At 44.8% G+C, this 19,733-nt stretch overlaps 3 protein-coding genes across 3 annotated transcripts; 1 reads left to right on the top strand and 2 right to left on the bottom strand.

Annotated features, from left to right (window-relative positions):
- Nucleotides 1-141: 141 nt before the first annotated feature.
- Nucleotides 142-2,391, top strand: pop7 (POP7 homolog, ribonuclease P/MRP subunit). Its single transcript, XM_036524763.1, has 2 exons — nucleotides 142-511; nucleotides 1,196-2,391. The coding sequence occupies exon 2, from the start codon at nucleotides 1,204-1,206 to the stop codon at nucleotides 1,657-1,659; it is 456 nt and encodes a 151-aa protein (XP_036380656.1). The 5' UTR covers nucleotides 142-511; nucleotides 1,196-1,203; the 3' UTR covers nucleotides 1,660-2,391.
- Nucleotides 2,392-3,289: 898 nt separating this feature from the next.
- LOC118775504 (erythropoietin-like) lies at nucleotides 3,290-9,787 on the bottom strand. Its single transcript, XM_036525457.1, has 5 exons — nucleotides 9,543-9,787; nucleotides 6,861-6,991; nucleotides 6,439-6,525; nucleotides 5,994-6,158; nucleotides 3,290-4,169 (listed from the first exon to the last, which is right to left on the bottom strand). The coding sequence occupies exons 1-5, from the start codon at nucleotides 9,556-9,558 to the stop codon at nucleotides 4,017-4,019; spliced, it is 552 nt and encodes a 183-aa protein (XP_036381350.1). The 5' UTR covers nucleotides 9,559-9,787; the 3' UTR covers nucleotides 3,290-4,016.
- A 7,089-nt stretch (nucleotides 9,788-16,876) lies between these two features.
- Nucleotides 16,877-18,787, bottom strand: LOC118775750 (endonuclease domain-containing 1 protein). Its single transcript, XM_036525822.1, has 2 exons — nucleotides 18,431-18,787; nucleotides 16,877-17,629 (listed from the first exon to the last, which is right to left on the bottom strand). Exons 1-2 carry the CDS (start codon nucleotides 18,734-18,736, stop codon nucleotides 17,021-17,023), a joined length of 915 nt encoding a protein of 304 aa, XP_036381715.1. The 5' UTR covers nucleotides 18,737-18,787; the 3' UTR covers nucleotides 16,877-17,020.
- Nucleotides 18,788-19,733: the final 946 nt, after the last annotated feature.

Consider the following 19,733-nt stretch of genomic DNA (forward strand, 5'->3'; position numbering starts at 1 on the left):
GGACATCCCGACCCCTATCATGTGACATCGTCTTTCCATACTGCGTCAACTCCATTCTTTTATTTTATGCAAGCATGCGGCACCCATAAATTTGGAAAGACAAACTGTACTGCAACGGAGGACTGAATGCTTGGTAGCCGTGTCACTAGTGTTATTCTAGGGGTTTCTGGGGGTAGTACATTCAAGTTAATTAACAATGCACGTGCTTTTAAATCAGTACATAGCTCATATGATTATTTAAATGCGCGTGCAATTCAACGTTTTGCAAGTCACCGACGCAAGCAGTATAGCTTTGCAAGTTCATGGACGCTTTTTAAATAGAGTCCTTGTGAGTGCTTCCGGGAGAATGAATTTGCAACGTCTCATATGCTTCCGGTTGTCCATGCGCCGTTGGGAATGAATGCTCCTCGACTGTAGGATATTGGAGACGAACCTCTATCCTCTACGAGGCGTGTAGCCTGATAACTGCTACCATCGCTTATACAGCTTCAGATTTTTGCTTTTAAACAAGGTAGGTCGTTAATGTTTGCAAATAAATGCCGAACAACACATTTGGCCCACCAGATGGCTAGCTGGGTCGCTTCACGGAAATGAAGGCTACAGTCGTGTGATGGCCAGGTCCAGCATAGCTGTCACTAGACTAATATTGATATAAGCAGCTACACCCACTGCATTGATATTTTGAGTAGTTTACCTATGTAGAATAGCTGCAACAAAGGCTACATTCATAAGTGATATCTCGAGAACGTAACATTTTTTTTGTTAAACCCCATTCTGTGCGGTAGTCACTAGCTTGCTACACAACACACTACAGAAAGCGGCTATAAAATTGTATTTTATGCAACATTAATTAGTAATGTAGATGTTCGCTTTATAGTTATTGTTCAGTGTCTATAATGGATCCCCCCACAAAGTCAGACATCCCTCAATGTTGTTCCTACCTTAAATTTTTCTACACCACTGTTGCCCTTGCTTGGTCTGACAGGGCCTTCTAAGTCTCTGTAAAAGGGAACTTTAAGCCTGTTTCCTATTGCTATGTCTCACACCATATTTGTATATGTGTATGTGTATATACCTGAGTGCATGCTGATTCTGTGTCTTTAAAGTGCAGGACTAAATGTTTTTGTGAGGTGTGTTGTATCTGTTAAAGCTTGGTTGTTTAATTGGTTGGTGTAACTCTGTTCCCTTATGCCAGTCTCTGAAATGACAGAGCAGTGCAGTCCAGCCCCCAAGAGCCTGACTCTGCAGGCCACCATCCCCGAGGGTGTGGCCAGTGAGATGGACCCCGTTGAGTTCACCCTCCGCAAGCGGTTGCCCAGGAAACTTCCAAAGCGGCGCAATGACGTTTACGTCAACATGAAGACGGACTTCCGCGCGCAGCTGGCGCGGTGCCAGAAGCTGCTGGACAGCGGTGGGCAGCGGGAGATCTGTGTGCACGGCCTGGGCCTGGCCATCAACCGCGCCATCAACATCGCCCTGCAGCTGCAGGCCTGCAGCCAGGGGGCGCTGCAGCTCGCCGCCAACACTTCCACCGTGGAGCTCGTGGATGACCTGGAGCCTGAAGACGATGAGGCTGGGCTCGGAGGGGCGGAGCCAGTGACCCGCACCCGTAACAACTCGGCCATTCACATCAAGGTGTTCTACCCTGATCCCCAGTGACCATGACCACATCTGGCTGCGGCTCTGCCATGCCCACTTGTTCAAGAGAGACCACACCCTGACCAAGATGCATTACACTGACTGAGAGCTGAGAGGCTTAAGCTCCACTGGAAAGTGCGTCACACACAGATTCTACAAACGCATCCTTGAAGTTGTAAAGTTTTTAAAATAGGAACAGTCCCATCATAGTTTGTGGATTAAATTTGTCTGTTTTGGGTGTGCGTTATTTGTTCTTTAATTTAAAGTTACCTCACTGTATTACTTTACCTGTTGTATTTAATATTCCACTGCAAACTCGTGGTGTACTCCTGGAACATGGTGATGGGGGAGTGACACTTCTTGAACCCCAAAATAGATGGAGCCATGTTGTGTCATCAGTGACTCATTGACTTAAGCCAGTCATAGTGTTTTGTCGTGGAGAAGTAGATCCTTTGATTTGCTAATGCGAGTCAGTCATTGACAGCATGCAGTAGAACCACCTGGGGTTGATGAAGCCTCACTTTTCATTCAGTGCCAGCACCAGCCAGCTGTGTGTGTCTGTTGCTGAGTGCAGAGTGTCACTTCTTCTCGTTAGCAAAGTTTGTCAATAATTATTCTTTTGTGTTCATATTGGAGGAATTTCCGTAGGAGATTTCCTGCATTTCCTGTGGAAGCCCTACTATATGAAAGTTTTTGTTAGGCATGTTTTGTACCTGTGAACAGACAAGGTGAATGTACATGTATTTTGTTGTAAATATGTATATTTGTAAATATTGCGCTTCATTGTGGTTGTGCCAATCCAAGGTTGAAGTGAATAAAATTGATCAAAAAAGAATGTTATGTTTCCTGCTTTTTTCATTCTCACTTCAAATTTGACCTCAAAAATGAAAGATGATTTTTTTGCACTTTTTCATGCAACTTTGGTAAAAGCCAGTGGTACAACTTAAGATTTTCCCACTGTGATCGCCTTTGCGCTTGTGTGGGAGCAAGATGAATGCAATCCTTAGATCTAAGCACTTTCACATAGCTGTTATTCATGCCACAAGTCCCACAGTGCACCACAGTGAAGTGGATGCTGTTTGGATGCTACTCCAGTGACATCATCCAAACAACTTGCAGGGTGCTGAGAGGCAGGCAGACGGGTGTACTCCGGGATGTAGACGGGTAGATGATTGTATTTTGGGGGGTGTGTGGGGACGCTGGTGGAAACCTGGCTGAAGTGAAGCTGAGGGAAATGAAAACCTATTGTGTAGCAGTGCCAGACTCACATAACCACAGGGTTTTGAGTTTGAATCCTTGTTGGGTTGCTCAGTGAGTACCGCTCAGTGAAATATGTGGCCCTAGGGATATAAGCAGCATTGGACTGCTTTTAGCTGGACAACCATAAGTATGGAAAAAAATCAAAATGATTAAATATTCCCATGACATGCTTTCATTGCTTCTTTTTATGGCATAATAATGTTATATATTTTAAATACCAAAAAGCTGTGGTAAAAGGATCAATCAACTAAAGTAACAGGCAAAACACTGTACAAATTTCCTTAAATATTTGCATCCTTTTACATTCCATGTGAAAGAAGAAATTAAAAATGTACAGAGAGCAAGAGTGAAGCTCTTCAGGAAACCAGCTGACATTTTTGCTGCTATTGGAACTCTCTGTAGAGTGCGCTGTTTGAGCCAAACACACAGATAATAGTCAGAGTAACATCATTGAAGCTCTTGGTTCTCACGTTTGTCTGCTTTGATCTCACAGTCATGTCACGGAACCTTTACAATGTAGACAAAAACTGTGATGTCACTAAAACTTCACACTGCCGATAAATAGTCATTCCACTGTATTTTAAACAGAGGTTTTAAAGCTATGGGTTGCCACCCAAAGTACGGCTTGAATGTACTTTCTGTTTCTGTGACACCTGCTCCTCAGTGCATAGCTCTTTAGCTTGATGTGGGCCTTTATTTGAGGCACCATTATATATATGTAAAAATATATGTATGTACACAAACATGTAAAAAAAAGGCATTTCAAGACAAATGTATAAATGAAGTGAACGAACAGCAGTAGCCTTCCAGGAAGTGCCCATGCAGGTGTGAGGGGCTCCATCTGCAGGGACCACAGGTGAGATGAAGCAGGTGAGCGCAGCCAACCCCAGCCAGTGTCCTGCCTTCCTGCATTTCGTCCAATCAGCCGCCATCCTGCCCTCACGTTCCTTCCTTCTACGTCCACACACAGGAGTTAATCACTCTCAAGTAATTGGGGCCACAGCCCACCCCCTTCTCTGAGAAGCTCCAATCAGCTGGCTCCAGCTTGATGGAGCTCCAGTCAGATCTTCCCCAAGGAGGAGATCCACTCAGCAGGCTGCTACTCAGGGGAGTGGTAATCAGCTGCTCTGGCAGGCTGGAGCGTCAGACAGCAGGAGGCGCACTTTTCCACGGAGGAAGTTGGTATGGATGCGGAGCAGCTCTGCCAGCGAAGTCACCTGCCATGTCTGGGTTCCACTGGCACTGGCAGCCGTAGGGGGGGGCATGTCCTGCTGGAATGGGGGGTGGGGGTGACAGGAGGACAAGGGGGTGACCGTTAGAACATGGGTGAGTTTAATGTTTGCAACAGCAGCCACTCTGTCCAGTCCCTCTGGCACATAGCTCTATGGCCCTGAAAGGCACCAGCTTCTGGGAAAAATGCCGCCGGCAGCAGACAAACAGAAAAAAACACCTGAAGAGTAAAGGCAGCATAAAAAAATGATCAGACGTTAATAAGTAACCTAACCCTGCGCAGGTTGCTCAACAATGGCCTACAAATGTGTGTATAACTCTCTTTCCAAGAAAGTCAGTGCCTGCCGATGGCCTTTACCTTCTCAGCAGATGCAGAGCATGCATCACTGCGGCCATCTAAGAATGTGGGGCGGTGATGACACAGTGAGTCACTGCTGACCTGTAACACAGAGCAGCCCAGGAAACTTCCTGACCCCGAGGGTGACGCTGCGGCTAGGCTGCACGGGTGCTGCAGCGGGTGCAGACAGGGACATTCTTTACACTTTTCCCCTCTGGAACCTTTTTTTTTTGGAATCACCAGTCCCATACTGTAGCAGGCTCCTCTCGCTGCGACAGTCTCTGCACTCCCACAGGAACGCTGAGGCCAGACGAATGTGGTCCTCCTAACATGCTCTCACGCAGCCAACGGCTGTCTTTCACACTGCGAGTCACACAGCTGAGTGGGACCTCATTGATGGATAACCCCGCTGACATTATCTGAGCATCTCGCAGGCGTCAGACAAATTAAAGGGTGTCTGAAAGCGGCAAGGCGAGCAAACCCTGCTGACATACCCTCCCCTATTCCCAGCAGAATGTAGCCAATAAGTTTCACTGCTGTGGGCTTCTGGGCATTTTCAGCTGATGACATGGCTGGGATTGAATCCCTGCCATAGAGCTCAGCCTGCAGGGATAACAACTTCCTTTCGCATGAAAATGTTCAGGTAGGAATGTGACATCTTCCCTCATGCCACACACTTACCACTGAACATCCAGAATCTCTTTAACACGGCAGCTACTGAGGCCGCATGGAGGACTCAGTGTCAGTGCTGTTACTGTAGTGTATGTGCCATTGTGACCCAGAATAATTCAGAGAAACAGTATTATCATTAATTAAATATTATATTTAATTCAATTAAATATTTTACTATATTACGTGCCATGGCCAATAAAGTAGCACAGGTACATGTACATGTAACCATGCAGTGACACATAGGAGCTTGCTTAAGTACTAGACCATGATGAACTCCAAGAATGCATCTCTGCAAAGAGCTTGTAATAAATCAAATGAAAGAATTAAACTTCTATCGTTTTCCTCAAAGAAATGATTTCTAATCACCAGGATTAGAACAGAAGTCATTAATTTCAGAGAGTTCTGTGAAGTTGGTGACAGTTTTACTCCTATTGCATTTTTAGACTCAGTTCAAAGTTTGCAAACAGTATACACATGACGCATGCCTGCTCACGCTACCTCAGAATACCCCTCCAGTTTCAGCAGCATGCAGGGTCCAGAGACACAAATGGAAGTTGAGATAGTATCTGTGATAACCTAGATATTTCAGTGTTTGTTTGCAGGAAAGTCATCATATGGAACATAGTGTGCATACTGGCTTCTGTGTACCATTACAGTGAGTCCAGCTAAACAACTGGCACCCAGCCAGCCAAGCCACATGGACGATTACCGATAATCATGGCTAACAAGCTAAAAAGCTGAATCATACCCATAGCCTCATATATATGTGTGTGTGTGTCTGTCACCTGTAGCGGTTATATTTTTTTGGTGACCTCTGATGACCTGTGCCTTGCCCTTTGCCCCACCCTTGGCTTACCTCTATGCTGTGGCTGCGGATCACCTGTCCAATGCTGTGGATATTACTGATGCAGGTGTCGACGAGGCCGCAAAGCGCTGCGTCGGAAATGGAGGCCCGGGCCCTGCGTAAGGCCTGAGCCAGCAGCCACAGACCCGCCTGCACCTCCCGTGATCGCTCCCCCACCTGCAGAACATCGCCGGCATCACACATTATCTCATTACATTACATTCATTTAGCAGATGCTCTTATCCAGAGTGACTTCCGACACAACAGAACATAAGTGTGTCCGTTCTTGTTGAATGAGCAGGAAGCAGGAACATCAGGAACACTGTGCTAACTAGGGCACCCTCACATAGACTCGCATCAGCACTGACTCAGCCAGCACAGGGGCTCTGTGGGGAGTCTCCTGTGTTACCCAGCACACGGTTATTTTTAGGGGGGTGAAATGCAGAGCTGAGCTCACCTCTGTCTTCTCCCAGAGAGAAAAGTCAACACTGGTTAGAGGGACTGTGAGAGACTCCACCATGCCACAACCTTCCTTACAACTCCGCTAGTGAGAGAGAAAAAAACGAGAGGGAAAAGGGAGGAGAAAGAGAAAGAGAATGAGCGAGAGGGGAGAGAAACAGAGGAGGAGAAGCACTTGTCAGTAAGACATGCAGACAGCTACACAGAACGACAGACAGGCACTCACACACACAACTGAACACTGACGTTGCGTCTAGCAGTCAGTTACTGTTCTGTATGAGGGTTCACTGTGCATGCATTACAGCCAGGCAAGATTGCATGTTCTTTTACCAACAAACAGTTGTTAAAACATTCAGACGTGACAGGCCAGCCAACACATACAGTAGAGACACCAACAGTCTCGCAGACCCTCACACTCACCACAGCAGACTCCATGTCGCGCGCCTCCTTGATGAAGCGGTCCAGGACCCGTGGGTCACAGATGGGCCGGAGAGGGGAGGCCAGGCCTGGTCCAGACCACTGCAGCACCATTAGCAGAACAGATACAAGTCCTGTAGGGGAAGACGCAGAGGACTGCTGAGACACAGATGGTGAGCACAACGCAGACGCTATCCGCAATGCGGACAATCTGTAACGCAGAAAGCAAAATGAAGTGACCCTGCGACACAGAACAACACAACAATGTAGAATGTTTCGCACAACACAGCCAACCACTGCAAATCAGATGGATCCGCTCACCACCTTGCTGACCACCTTGCTTGCACTTTTTATATGTCATCCATTTATACACCTTATTGAAGCAATCCGAGTAAAGCACAGGAAAAACACCAGGGGACAACAGCAGCACACCACCTGGCAATCAAACCAGCAACCTTAGGTTTACTAAACCTCATCCTTACGCCAACACCACACTGCTAGCACTCTGAGCCTTTTAATGAGACAGCCACTTGACTGTAGCACTGCTCTGTGTTGTGTAACAGTGGAGGCAGGGAGAGAGAGGGAGCCCAGTGTACAGCGGTGACTCTCTGCAGTAAATCTGGAGTGCAGGACCCACGCCAGCCCCAGGTTGGCTGTGCCCTGGCAGCGACAGTCTGCCAAACTTTTTTTCCTTTTCACCTTTGGTGTCCTTGTCTGTGCACTGGCCCATCCCCTGGGCAGGGAGCTGCACCCCGTGGTTTATATAAAAACACCAGCGTGTGATACAATCACAGACTGTCCTGACAGTATCAGTTCAGATTAGATGTGAAACACGCAGCCCACTGTTCCGCTGTATCACCGTTTCACGCAGCAAACACTGCAGATAGCGAGGATCAGAACACAATCTGTCCATGGCTGGCAAACCACTAGCGACTAACACTTCCTGTTGCCGGGCCCTTGGGAACAGCACAAGTATCTGATGGGTCAGACCTTGGGCAGCTACTGCAGGGTCTGCTCCCATGCACTGACCCTTGATCCCAAATTAATGGAGTTTAAATGTGGTAGGATTAGTTGGTCCTGGATCAGCACAGGAGCAGAGTATACCCAGGGCTTTCCCCTCCTTTCTCAGACTGGTTTCCCAGTAACAAAACCATGGTCCAGGGCAAGCCAATCAGAGACAAAACACCACCTGCCCACTCAGTGTGTCCAAACACGCATACACCTGCAGCTGTCCATGCAGTCTCCAAACATGAAGACACCCAAGATACCCCCTCAGTGTCCAAATATGCATCTGCAGGTGCCCATTCAGTGTTCAAACACACTGCTGGATAGATATACATACATACAGACAGATGCAACAACTGAAGTTCTTCCACACATGCTGGTGATTGACTTACAGGTTGCCATGGAAACTCTCCAAAACCTTTGAATGACTGGCTGACATATTCCAGACTACTTGACACACAGACCTACCCTGACGTAGTGATCCTGATTCTGTTGTCGGACACCTGGAAAACCCTGTTTGGTTGGATATGTTAACATTCTGACCCAGGGCAGGCGCTATGGGGGTGCTTACAGGGTATTTTCTCCGGGCATTGAGCCTGTTCTGACCCCCTACAATAGTTATGATTCTGCTTCTCATCTCTTCTGTTCTGTGAATATGCAACTAAATCACCGTTGCCAATAAAATGAAGCTTGACCCCATGCCAGTCAGAGTGGAGTGCACGTTTCTGGACTTTAGGGCCACTCACCTGCTCCAAGCTAGGCGTGCACGTGGCCCACAGATTGTGCAGAACTGCACATCACACACTAAGAATTGGATATTGCCGTTAACAGGCTGCTGCTGTCCGATAAATCGAATGAACCATACTACAAACCCCATTGAAAAAGCACAATGATAGATAGATAGATAGTCACTAGACAAAGTCCTAGGTACTTAAACTAATCATGCAATTTATGGAAGGGGTTTAACATACCAAATAAGACAGTGAATACCCAAACTCCTTCATAGACTTGACGTCAGAAAAAACCGGGTCAATAAAACGCACTTACACATATTGAAATGTGATGATGAGTTTGTGCGCAGAATGTTTTCTGCCAGTCAGTGAGTACCGTTTGGATTACTGTCTGCTTCGCGTACCTTTGCTTCCATTCCTTGGACACTTTACGCACTAGCACGGACTGTAACTTTATTATTCTGGATTGCTCTAGATAACCCAACTGGTTGATATCTGAGGCGATGGTTATGCTTTTATAATTTTGACAAATTTTGTACATGGAGCAGCAGCCACTGGTGCGGCGTGGGCATGGAAGACTGACCATGCGAAATTTTGAGAACGTGGCATTAAAAAGTTCTTATACTCACTTGTACTGGCATTTGTAGCAAAAATACTTGCCACACCTCGTCAAAAAGAGTTCAAATGATTTCATTACAAGAATGTCATCTTTAGACTGCGCTGGCCACGAGTTGAGCACAAAGTTACGCAAAATACAAAAATCAATGTAGTGACAGACTGTTCTCTGCTCGTTCACCCATCCACCCGGCATCGATATTTTACAAATCTAGCGCGCATACTGCAAGTAAAGTAATGCTATTTCATACATCAACACTATAGGTGCATTCCATGAATGTTAATAAAGCGCATTTGAGTCATAATACCTGAACTGCACAAAAAGAAAACTCACCTGACCGAGGAAACATCCGCGAAGTGGCACTGCATTTTTAACCCCCTATGCAAAATGATAATGACAAAAATATTCCCCGTAAACCGCCTGGCAGGGCAGGTCGCTGTAAAGGGACTTTTTTTTAGCGCCCAGACGGATCTTCCGCGGCACGCGCCCCTGTGGTCCTCTCACATGCTGAAGCAAAGCAGATTGCCGCGTGAGTTTGAAAGGCCAGTCGTATCAGGGCGATATGTGTGTTTCTAGCTTTAGCGCTTCTGGCAAGCCCGTGTTGTTGGCATATTTTCCTCCAGCGCCCGCAGCGAAAGCGTGTTGAACTTGATAAGCAGGGACAGAATCACTGACTCTAGAACAGCGAGAGCAGAGAGCCCCTGACTGAAGTCGTCCTTGGGGAGAATCAATGACCTCAAACCCTGATGTAAGAGTTTTGATCGGATGAAAACGTCGGGACTATTGCACAGTACTCACCGCTTATACGAATCTGCATAGTCCCTCACAGGATTCGCGCGCTGTCGCCCATAGTCGTCTGTTGCGCATTTATTGCAATCCAAGCTTCTGTGGGTCACCGTTAGTTTATAGTTATCCGGTCCGTCTGCTATCGATGCTTATGATGAATATAATGTAATTGTCTTCATATGCTTGCCTAAAGAGTTTCCTGGAGTTTCCTGCGAAGAGACGCCTTTCGGCAGACTTTGTCTAAAATAACAATAGTTCCACTAAGGGCGTAGCCTAAAAAAACTTATTAACACTAAAAGGTGTCTTCCTTTCTTCTTGTACTGGTGAATGAATCATTAGTATTTTTCCCATTGGGTGACTTTATTCTCATTGAAAAACGACAAAACTAAAAACGATGGCTCCAAAAATGAAAAATGCTCCCTCTGAAAACAGGTACATATGTATGAATGGATGTGATGGATGGGTTAATATGTCGCTCATACAACAAAGCTGAGAACCACAGAGTCCCCCAGGGTTAATATTTTTACAGATGCCCCGATTGCTTTTTTGGCCAGCGCAAGATGTCAGGTCCACAAGCACGTCTTCAGCGTATGTATGTGTGTGTGTGTGTGTCTGGCAAGACAGTAAGTTTGGGAGTCGCGCAGAGCGGAAGGGGGTCTTTCCTCAAGGAAGCCCAGGCACCTAGAGGTTTTGCGCGTGCAAAAAAGGATCCGCACGTTCGCCACGTCGGGGAACTCCCTTGTGTTGAGGATGCTAGAACTAGCGCCTCTGCCAGTCTTGACGCACCAGTTCAGATGACATATATTTACTCACCTAGATGACAGCCTCCAGTGTTATAATCCTAAAAGTTAAACATTTCTGAACAGAATTTGTTTTTCATCATTGCAGTAGGCAGTGATTTACAAATATTTGCAAGAGTTGAAATCCCACTCTCATGGCAAACCATCATTATGAAATATTCGCTTCTCAACTAATTTTTGACTATTTTTAACTATTGGTTTATTAACTATTTGTGGCAACTGCATTCCAGTCTATTTGCTGAAAAATATGTGCATATAAAAATAATAAGGCAATCACAGACTCTTCCTCAAAATCACAACATTTTGCAGGGCCTTATAGGACATGGGAAATAGTCACATGGTTTGTCCAACACATTGCCTTAAGGTGTGATTTCTTCAATGTGCTCTTCTTCCTAAATAAAGCGTTACATTGAAATACATTACTGACAGCCTTCGTATGAGGGGTGTGCAAAGCAGAGCTTCCAAATAAAGACCCGTGTAGAGCAGGCTGTTATGGGACTGTATCAGCTGAGTAACGTAGGAGAGGGTGTGAGAGTCACTCCTTACCTTTGGCTACAGACCTGAGTCTTTAGCTCAGCGAGCTAACCATATCTGCTGATTACACTTTGACAGTGCTTTCCAGCCAGGGACCAAAATAACATCTCCCCAAGTTATTCAGCACATGGGTCATTGGCTGTGACATCACCTGCCACAGCTTCATCTGACAATGCAGAAACAGTGGACCAGTATCTTAATCAATCAATCAATAAATCAATAAATCTATCCATTGGTCAATCAAACATCTAACAATCAATGAATATATCCGTCAATGAATCAACCATCCAGTCTGTCAGCCTGCCCACCAATCAATCACATTTTATTTGATAGTCCTTTTACGAGTGACATTATCAGAATAGCTTTTGTGTGGGCAGTTTTGTGGATGCAACTAAAGCTCTGATGCTTCAGCTGTGACCGTAGCAGAATGAATGAGATCACACATGCCAATGGAATACTTACTGAACATTTAATGTGCACATGTGGGACATGCATGCATGCAAACACGTATATGTTTGTTCTGTGTAGGATATGTGATACACACATACACACACACACATAAACTATTCCATGGCTGACATAACAATGCTATTATGTAGTTTGTCTTTGTTGTAGTAAATTCAGATGGTCCACAATCCCATTTTTTTGAAAGAATGAATTTCATGAGCACTTTATCAATGTGACATTCATTCAAAAGAAATATTTGGGTGTCCAAGATATTCCACCATCATTATGTTCCCAACCTCATGTCATAATAGTTAACAAGGCAACGAACAATTTTTAAAATAATTTGATAGCTTGTAGGATTAATTGATTAAATTTGATGAAGCTGAGGTTAACAATAAATGAACCTTTAACAACAGCAGCAACAACAACAACAACAATAACAATTTATCAAGAACAATTAGTTAAATATATATAAAAGGTGCCTAGTCAGGTTTGGCTGACTAGTCAGGTTTCCTTGGGTTGGAGAAAGTTTTCTCAGTTGGCTTTGTTTTTTTTTTCTCTGGAAAGCACAGCCTATCCATCATTTTGTGGTAATGCAATTGTAATAAAGCATTTTGAGGGATCAATTTTGATTGATTGACAGGTTGATGAATTGATTGAATGATTGACTGATCTATTCATTATTGAAACAAACAGTAGCGGGTGGTTATTACTATTTCATGATGTCCTTCCAGTTTGAATTTTATTCATGTGATTTGATTGTCCTTGTTCCCCTTGAAAAAAATATTTTATTTCTTGAAATCTTAATCTGTATTTTCTGTCATATTCATTATATTTTATATATGACATGCAAAATACAATTTTAATTTTTTTACCATTTCATGTGATATGAATACTTTCCCTTGTTGTGTTTCATATGTAGTTATTGATAAATGCACTGTATGTTTTTACATAACTGAATCATACTTTGATTTATATGAATAAAAAGAAACACACATGATTGCACAGAAGACTGTGCAGAATCTGCTGGTGGTCCTAACTTAGCTGTAACCTTAGCCTTAGCCATAACTTTGCATTGAGCTCAAGTGCTGCGAAAAATTTCACCTGGCGAAAGCCAGTCATCTTCAAGTTGGGCTAGAAGCCATGCGCCCTTTCCAGAAATCTCAAATCAAACTTGCTAGCAGCGTTGGTGTAATCAAAAATGCTTGCTGTGATGTGGCGTGAAATTCGCTTGTTCATTTTTCAGGCAAGCTATCAAACGAAGGGAAGGGAAATTTTGCTTCATGTTCAGTTAAAACGCAGCTTTAGACATGCTGCCCTGTGTTTCCATGGCCCCACACTCCTTCACCCGAATGTCTCTCCGGTCGCAGTTGTAACTGGTGCTATTAGCGCATCTTGCAGAAGCTGTTGGATCTCCCTGATCCCCTTTGTACCTCCACTGTGCCCCGTACCCCACCCGAGTCAACATACATCCCTGTGACTCTGGCAGCCTGGCTGCAGAGTTGTTTACTTGGATTGGGGCTGTTTGCTTATATGTGTGCCAAATAGAGCCGGTGTGGAGGCAGGATACGTGCCTGAGGCCATGCTCTGGGGGGGGTGGGGGAGGGGGGCAGGACGGGATAGGGTCAAAAGGTCAGCAGGAGAGCCATTTTTGGGTTAGAAGGATTGAAATGAAACGAAGACCTGTGCAATGTGCACTGGAGATAGAGTTAAGAGGATGGAGTGAATGAGGAAGTGATACAGAATAAGACAGAGAAAAGGAGAGAAAGACAGGGAGAGGGATCCAGGGAGACGGAGTCAGCAGCACAGGTGGAGGTGCTCGCTCCCTCGCTGTGTGGTTCAGATGCAGTAGGGTCGGAGGGAAGACCGTCGTACGGTTGCGGGCGCGACGCAAGACAGGAAGGGCCCGGGAGGACGGCGACGGGGGGCCAGGGCCCGTGGAAGTCATTGTTTTCAGGGCTGCAGCAGACGTCTCGGAAAGCAAGCGAATCATCTGGAGGGGGTTCCCACGGCAACAGCCTTTGTCATTCACACTCAGATGTTCTACAGTCTCAGCCATGAAGTGGTTTCACAGTGGCTGCTCTGGTAGCAGAGTTTGGGCTGATGAGAGCATCTAAACAAGGACTGAATAAGGCACTGAATAAGGCTGAGTCACACTGCTTTGTGTTGGGCTTTCTGCTGCTAAGGCAGGTCCCCTCATGTGTAAGACTGTATGAATGCGGGCATGTCAGTGGTAGCAGAGGGTAGCCCTGCACACTACACCGTTTCATTTCCAATGGCTGAGGGCCCTTGTGGTATTGCAGCCAGCTGTGTGTGTGTTTGTGTGTGCGTATGTGTATTTCAGTGTGTGTGCGCATGTGTATGTGTATATCCATGTGTGTGTATCAGCGTGTGTGTGTGTATGCCTTGGCTGGCCCTGATTGTTTGAAGCTGACCCTTGTCTATAAATACTAGGCTGCTCCTTAACAGGCATTAGGATTTTAATAGACTCACCCCCCCCAACTGGCCCACTTCATCTGCTGATAAGTGCTGAAGAATAGCAACAGCACAGCAGGGATGTTAAATTGAGAAAATAAAAAGAAACGTTTCACATTGTTTATTTCATCCAGGAAGGAACAGCAGTTTGACCCTTTCACTGCCATGGAGTACTGCAGGAGAGGGCTTTTTGAAACATAATTTATAATGACCCACTGAACAACAACATCAACAACAACTACTGAAGGTAATCTACTAGGGTAATTGCACCAGCAAAAACAAGAAACATTTTTATAAACTAAATTAAATAAATACACTGTTCTTCAGAAATACTTAGCGCTCCCATTGCACACCTTAGACTTCCTGGTGTACACCTTTGACTTCCTGTTAAAGCCCTTAAAGTCCGTGCAGTTCATTCACACAGATGCATTGTTACAGTGTTATGCCGGTTCATACTCAAAGTTGAGATGTTGTGTAAACAAGCTGTCGGGGAAAAAGGAAATCAGTTTAATACTAAAACCTTTTCAAACATGCTGACATCATTTAGCATGTTGTTTCGGTATGATATACTGGCAGGCAGGGCTCGCAGCTGAGCAAACTGAAGTATGGCTTTAGGCCAACTGCTCAGCCTCTGTCTGTTACATAATATTGTGCCTGAATGTTCAGAAGTACCCCTTAAGAAGCATCACATGCTAATTGCTGCTGGACTTTGCAACCAGAATGTTAATATTAAAAAGATTTTAATGATTTGGCCCTTGAACACATGGAGGGATGGTCTTGCAAAACGTAAGCGCCACTAGGGGGAGGTAGAGAGCCTTAACTTCAGCTGGTGGAATGTGTTGTGAAGAAGGAAAGTGCTTCTGTCTTTAGATATTCCCTGTCTGTCACATATTAGCCCCATGGGCCTGCTGGCTGTCCTCTGTCTGCCACTCCTGGCGACGACGTGCAGAGATGGAGTTATAAATGTCATGTTTGGACAAACGCACATGCCGCCTCTCAAAACATGACTTAGTTAAATAATAACATCACCATGCTCAAATAAAGTGTGTGTGTGTGCGTGTGTGTGCGGGCGTGCATGGGGAGGGGAGTTACGTCACAGCAGAAGCTCCTTACAGAACACGCCATTGTAAAGAGACAGATATTGTGGCTAACCCTTTAACAAAGTACTTACCCTGAATTGTCTTTGGTATAGTGTTGAGCTGGATTCAAGATAACAAGTAAAATTTATGCTACAAAATCACCATATAGCAGACTATCAATTCGCTGCAAAAAACATTACACTGAAGGAAACAATGTCAAAGCTCAGCTCAGTGAACCCAACTGGCTGATGAGACAGGCAGACACAGACAGACCTAGCAAGCCACACGGGATAAACTACAGCCATGGCACAACAGCCAAGAAGGCGAGACACAGCTGCCCTTCATCCTCAAAAAATAGTGATAACATGGGATGTGCCACATGGGATGTGCCTTTCCCAAAGATATAACAAATCAAAATAACGATCCCAAAAGGTCCACACCCAGATATTGAGGATAATGCACAATGTCACACTTTACAGATGCATTACAGACTTTACCATGCATTCTTGTGTAAGTATTATAGCTGTAATGTGTGCATTTCATTAGGACAACAAGTTTATTTGTGAAAAGGTACAGCAATAATGACTGGGAAGCAGGTGTGCTGGGGTCTTGTGCGGATTATGTACATCAATCGGTGGTTTAGATTGGTCTGAGGCAGGATAAGTGTGGGTATAAGAATTTCCTATCCTCCTGAACTTCAGTTATTAAACTTTCATTAAGAGCATATAATGTGTGTTATATTCATGTGCTTCTGTAGAACAGTCTTTGCCTTGCTAATATGCCCTTTTTATTTTACATAGAGAGAATAGAGAGAGAAAGAATGGTAGAAAGAGAGGGGGGTGGGGCACAGGAGAGTACTACATTATTCTATATTCATAATCTTTTCCTTGAAAAGGATCAGTTGGATGATGCCACAACTATTGCGATAGCTCATAAGAAAAAATATTGAGAAAGACTTCAAATCCACATAATTATATAAAAACAAGTGTTTGTTGATTGTGAAGCTTTTCACTGCTTTCTTTGAACTCTGTCTACAGTCAGTCCAGCAACAGTTCATCTGATCAGGTCAGTGTGCAGCTGTTTTAACTTCAATGAACACAAAACACAGCACAACAGCACATCACAATATCTCCATGATGTCATGGGTTCTGTTTTATTCACTGAGTGGACATCTCATCCTGAACCATTCAGACCTTACCATTGCTGATATGTTTCACATGCATTGGGGAGATAACACTCTTTCCTGAAGAGGAAATACAGACGTTAATGGGCAGGTAGAGATAGACATAGTGTCTCGCTGTAATGGCATGGAGATATGGCATGTTTAAACAGAGAGGAGATAAAGCAGAACTCAATCAACCTCAGAGATCACTCTCAGGCTCAGGCTGTCCACAGTATCTGTGACAATACTTAACTCAGTAGTTTAGTAAGTGTGATTAGTGGGTACAAGTTATCTGAATATAGTTAACAAGGGATCTACTGGAACCACAAATAATTTTAACAGTAATTTAATTGTTTGATTTATAAAAATAGTTTTATCCCCAGGCAACATTTTAAAAGAATAAGTGTGAATGAGGGTAACCAAGTATTAAAACACATTGAAATATAAATTTATAACATTGTTAAGCAGGGGAAACGAAAGTATAAAGCAGGCGATTGGACCGTTTGTAAGCACACCGTGTGGTGTGTTTCAGATGGTGCGGTGCAGGTACTGTGGGAGTGGCGAGGGGGAGATGCAGTTGTCATAGAACATCTGGAGGTTTTGGTCCACGTCCATCTTGTTCTTCAGGTAATTCTCCAGGTCCTGGACCGTGAGCTCTTGCACTTTGTTGTTCTCCTTAGAATTCTTCGCAAGGGCGGCGTGCGAGGGGAAACGCACGCGCACGTCGTGGGGTGCGTTGCGGTCGTATTCGGTGCAGCAGTACGCGCTCCACACGTCCTCTGGGATGCCCACTCGGTCCTGGTTGTTGCGGCGGATCATGTGTCCAGCCGTGGTTACCCCGGTCACGATGTAGGCAGTGCCGCGGCAGAAGTTGTTGAGACGGACCCGGATTCGCTCCTCGTGCTCTCGCCAGGGACCGATGTTGAACTCACGGATCTCTGGTACTACGTTGGTAAGCGTGTAGGTTGCAGCTCGGTCGTGTGGGTCGGACTGGTGTTGGTCGGGGTTCAGGTGGCCACGCTCGTAAAGAACCACGTCGGAGTAGTCGTCCAGAACCGCCTGGCTGTCTTCAAACTTCATATGCAGGTAGCCTTGGGGGAAAGGCATCATATTCCCGTTCCCATCGGTCTCCGCGAGCTGGGAAAGAACGGGCGAGACAGACATGATGACAGGCTCCTGCAGTCAGTCAAAACCTATAAACTTATAGACTGTTACAAAACACCCCCGGTTTCGACTTATGTCACGGTTTTAAATGTAATTTAGACTTTAGATGACGGGGTATTTTGTGATTTAATGCCTTATACAGAACTGGTGGCGAGGGGCCAGACTCATAACCATACGGTACGAGGCACGCGTCGCCAGCAAGGCTGCGTCTCTGAGCGCGAGACTCCACCAGAACAGCTTCTGTGAGTACAGAACTACGTCTATGGAAGAATAAACATACGTCTATAGACTGAATATGGTAAAGGTCGGGGAGTCTAAAAATAAAGTCAGTCATGGTTGGGAATTAAATGAGAATAATTATAAGGTTTGACATGTTTTGTGTACATTAAAACAATGCAACTTATATACTTATATATTGTGGTTATAAGATGTGTGTAAACATCTCCAATTAAACACACATTGTCTCCTTCTCCCAAAAGTAAGTGCAAAAAGACACTTCAGAGCCACGATAACAATAAAACAGTAATCAAGAAAAGCAGCCACAGGAATAGTAGAGTAAACAGTCACTGTTACTACTACGAATAATAACGATTTGCCGAAACAAAAAGCCGTTTTAATTAGTATTATAACGAGTCTTATAAAACACGTTCAGTACTTAATTTTGTTTAATGCGAATCATTTGCAGTAATCAGCATCCAGTGATAATCGCGACACGGTGTTTTCACCAGTCCTTTGCAGAAGAACGTGGTGGAAAATCAAGACGCCAAGACTTGCCTGAGGCTCGTACATCCACGGGTAGTCCACACGACGGTCCCCCTCCGTCTTCTTGAAGGTGTACGCCGAGTACACTGGGATGCGTTTCTGGGGGTCGTACAACGTCACGTAACGGGGTTTGTCGGCGTACCGCTGGCAGATCTTTTTCAGTTTAAAGTCGATGATTCCGCGAGGCGGGGTGCCCATGTACAGCGAATCTTTGCACCTTTCCACGTGGTTGAAGTCCTCCACCACAGTCGCCACCGCGCGCATCCCACTGTGGAACGCGGCGAGGACCAAAACGAAGTAGCCCTGTGCCAGCAACATAGTAGCAGGCGAATACTTTAGCCTTGTGTCTGTCTCCGTTAATTCCTTACGGGAGAGTCCACAGGCACTACAATGACAGTTTAGACATGTGGAGTGAATTTAAATGGTATCGACTTTTTATGCAAAGTAAGCAGCTTTCTGTGGCTGAATGGCTCCTGTAGGCTACCTATCTTCCTTTTAGAGTGAGGGAATTGGCAAGGATGACGAGAGACGATTTATGCACCTTCCATCTAGTCTATAGAAGCTATCTTTACATCAGTGGCGGCTGGTGAGCTGGAAACAGGAGGAGCCCGAACACTACCTTTAAATCTATCATTACTTTCCACATGCTCCCCTTTATCCTCCTTGATTAACAATAAAACAAATAATTCACAGAATAATCGAAACCAATCGCGAAATTAGAATAAATGATTATGCTCGCGAAACAGCGCAGATTGCCTGAAATTTGTGTGCTATAGTGAATGCTACAGCATGAGATTGTTTAATTAACAAGGATGGCAGTTTGAATAATTAAGTGGCAAGTAATCCCAAAGCTTTCTCTTAAATTTTTCACATTATAGCTTTCTTGTGTTATAAAATTCAAATTACAAAACGGAGCTAAATTTAGTTAAATCGATTTAAATTACTGAAAATAAACTTTTGAGTTAGGTTGAGTGCAATGAACAATAACGTTTGGAACACAGACCTCACAAAAAGCTGTGATGTGTCATGAGCATTTAACGTAATTTAAATCGATAAATGCCCTCCTTGTTAATTAAACAATGAAAGGAGTGACCCTCGTTCACATTACCTCTGTGCTGTCAGTCATATCTGAAAAGGCAGGCCAAACTTTGTAAAAGGCTCAGCAGGAGATGAAGACCTTACTGAATATGAGCTGTAAAATGCTGATAGTGGAAGGGCCATATAACTCATCAGATAAACCTTACATGTGAATGTAGCTATTTAACCTCAGTGGACTCATGCCACCTGATCTACTGTCAATGGTGCTCTGTAACCA

The sequence above is a fragment of the Megalops cyprinoides genome, chromosome 3, assembly GCF_013368585.1.
Source record: "Megalops cyprinoides isolate fMegCyp1 chromosome 3, fMegCyp1.pri, whole genome shotgun sequence".
Classification (NCBI taxonomy): domain Eukaryota; kingdom Metazoa; phylum Chordata; class Actinopteri; order Elopiformes; family Megalopidae; genus Megalops; species Megalops cyprinoides.

Coding starts and splice junctions, on each gene's coding strand:
- pop7 (XM_036524763.1), top strand. CDS start 1,204: ATGACAGAGCAGTGCAGTCCAGCCCCCAAGAGCCTGACTCTGCAGGCC.
- LOC118775504 (XM_036525457.1), bottom strand. Junction 6,526..6,860: donor GCGACATGGAGTCTGCTGTG/GTGAGTGTGAGG, acceptor CTCTCTCACTAG/CGGAGTTGTAAGGAAGGTTG. Junction 4,170..5,993: donor TCCGCAGCCACAGCATAGAG/GTAAGCCAAGGG, acceptor CCCCCATTCCAG/CAGGACATGCCCCCCCCTAC.
- LOC118775750 (XM_036525822.1), bottom strand. CDS start 18,736: ATGTTGCTGGCACAGGGCTACTTCGTTTTGGTCCTCGCCGCGTTCCAC. Junction 17,630..18,430: donor CGTGGATGTACGAGCCTCAG/GCAAGTCTTGGC, acceptor GTTCTTTCCCAG/CTCGCGGAGACCGATGGGAA.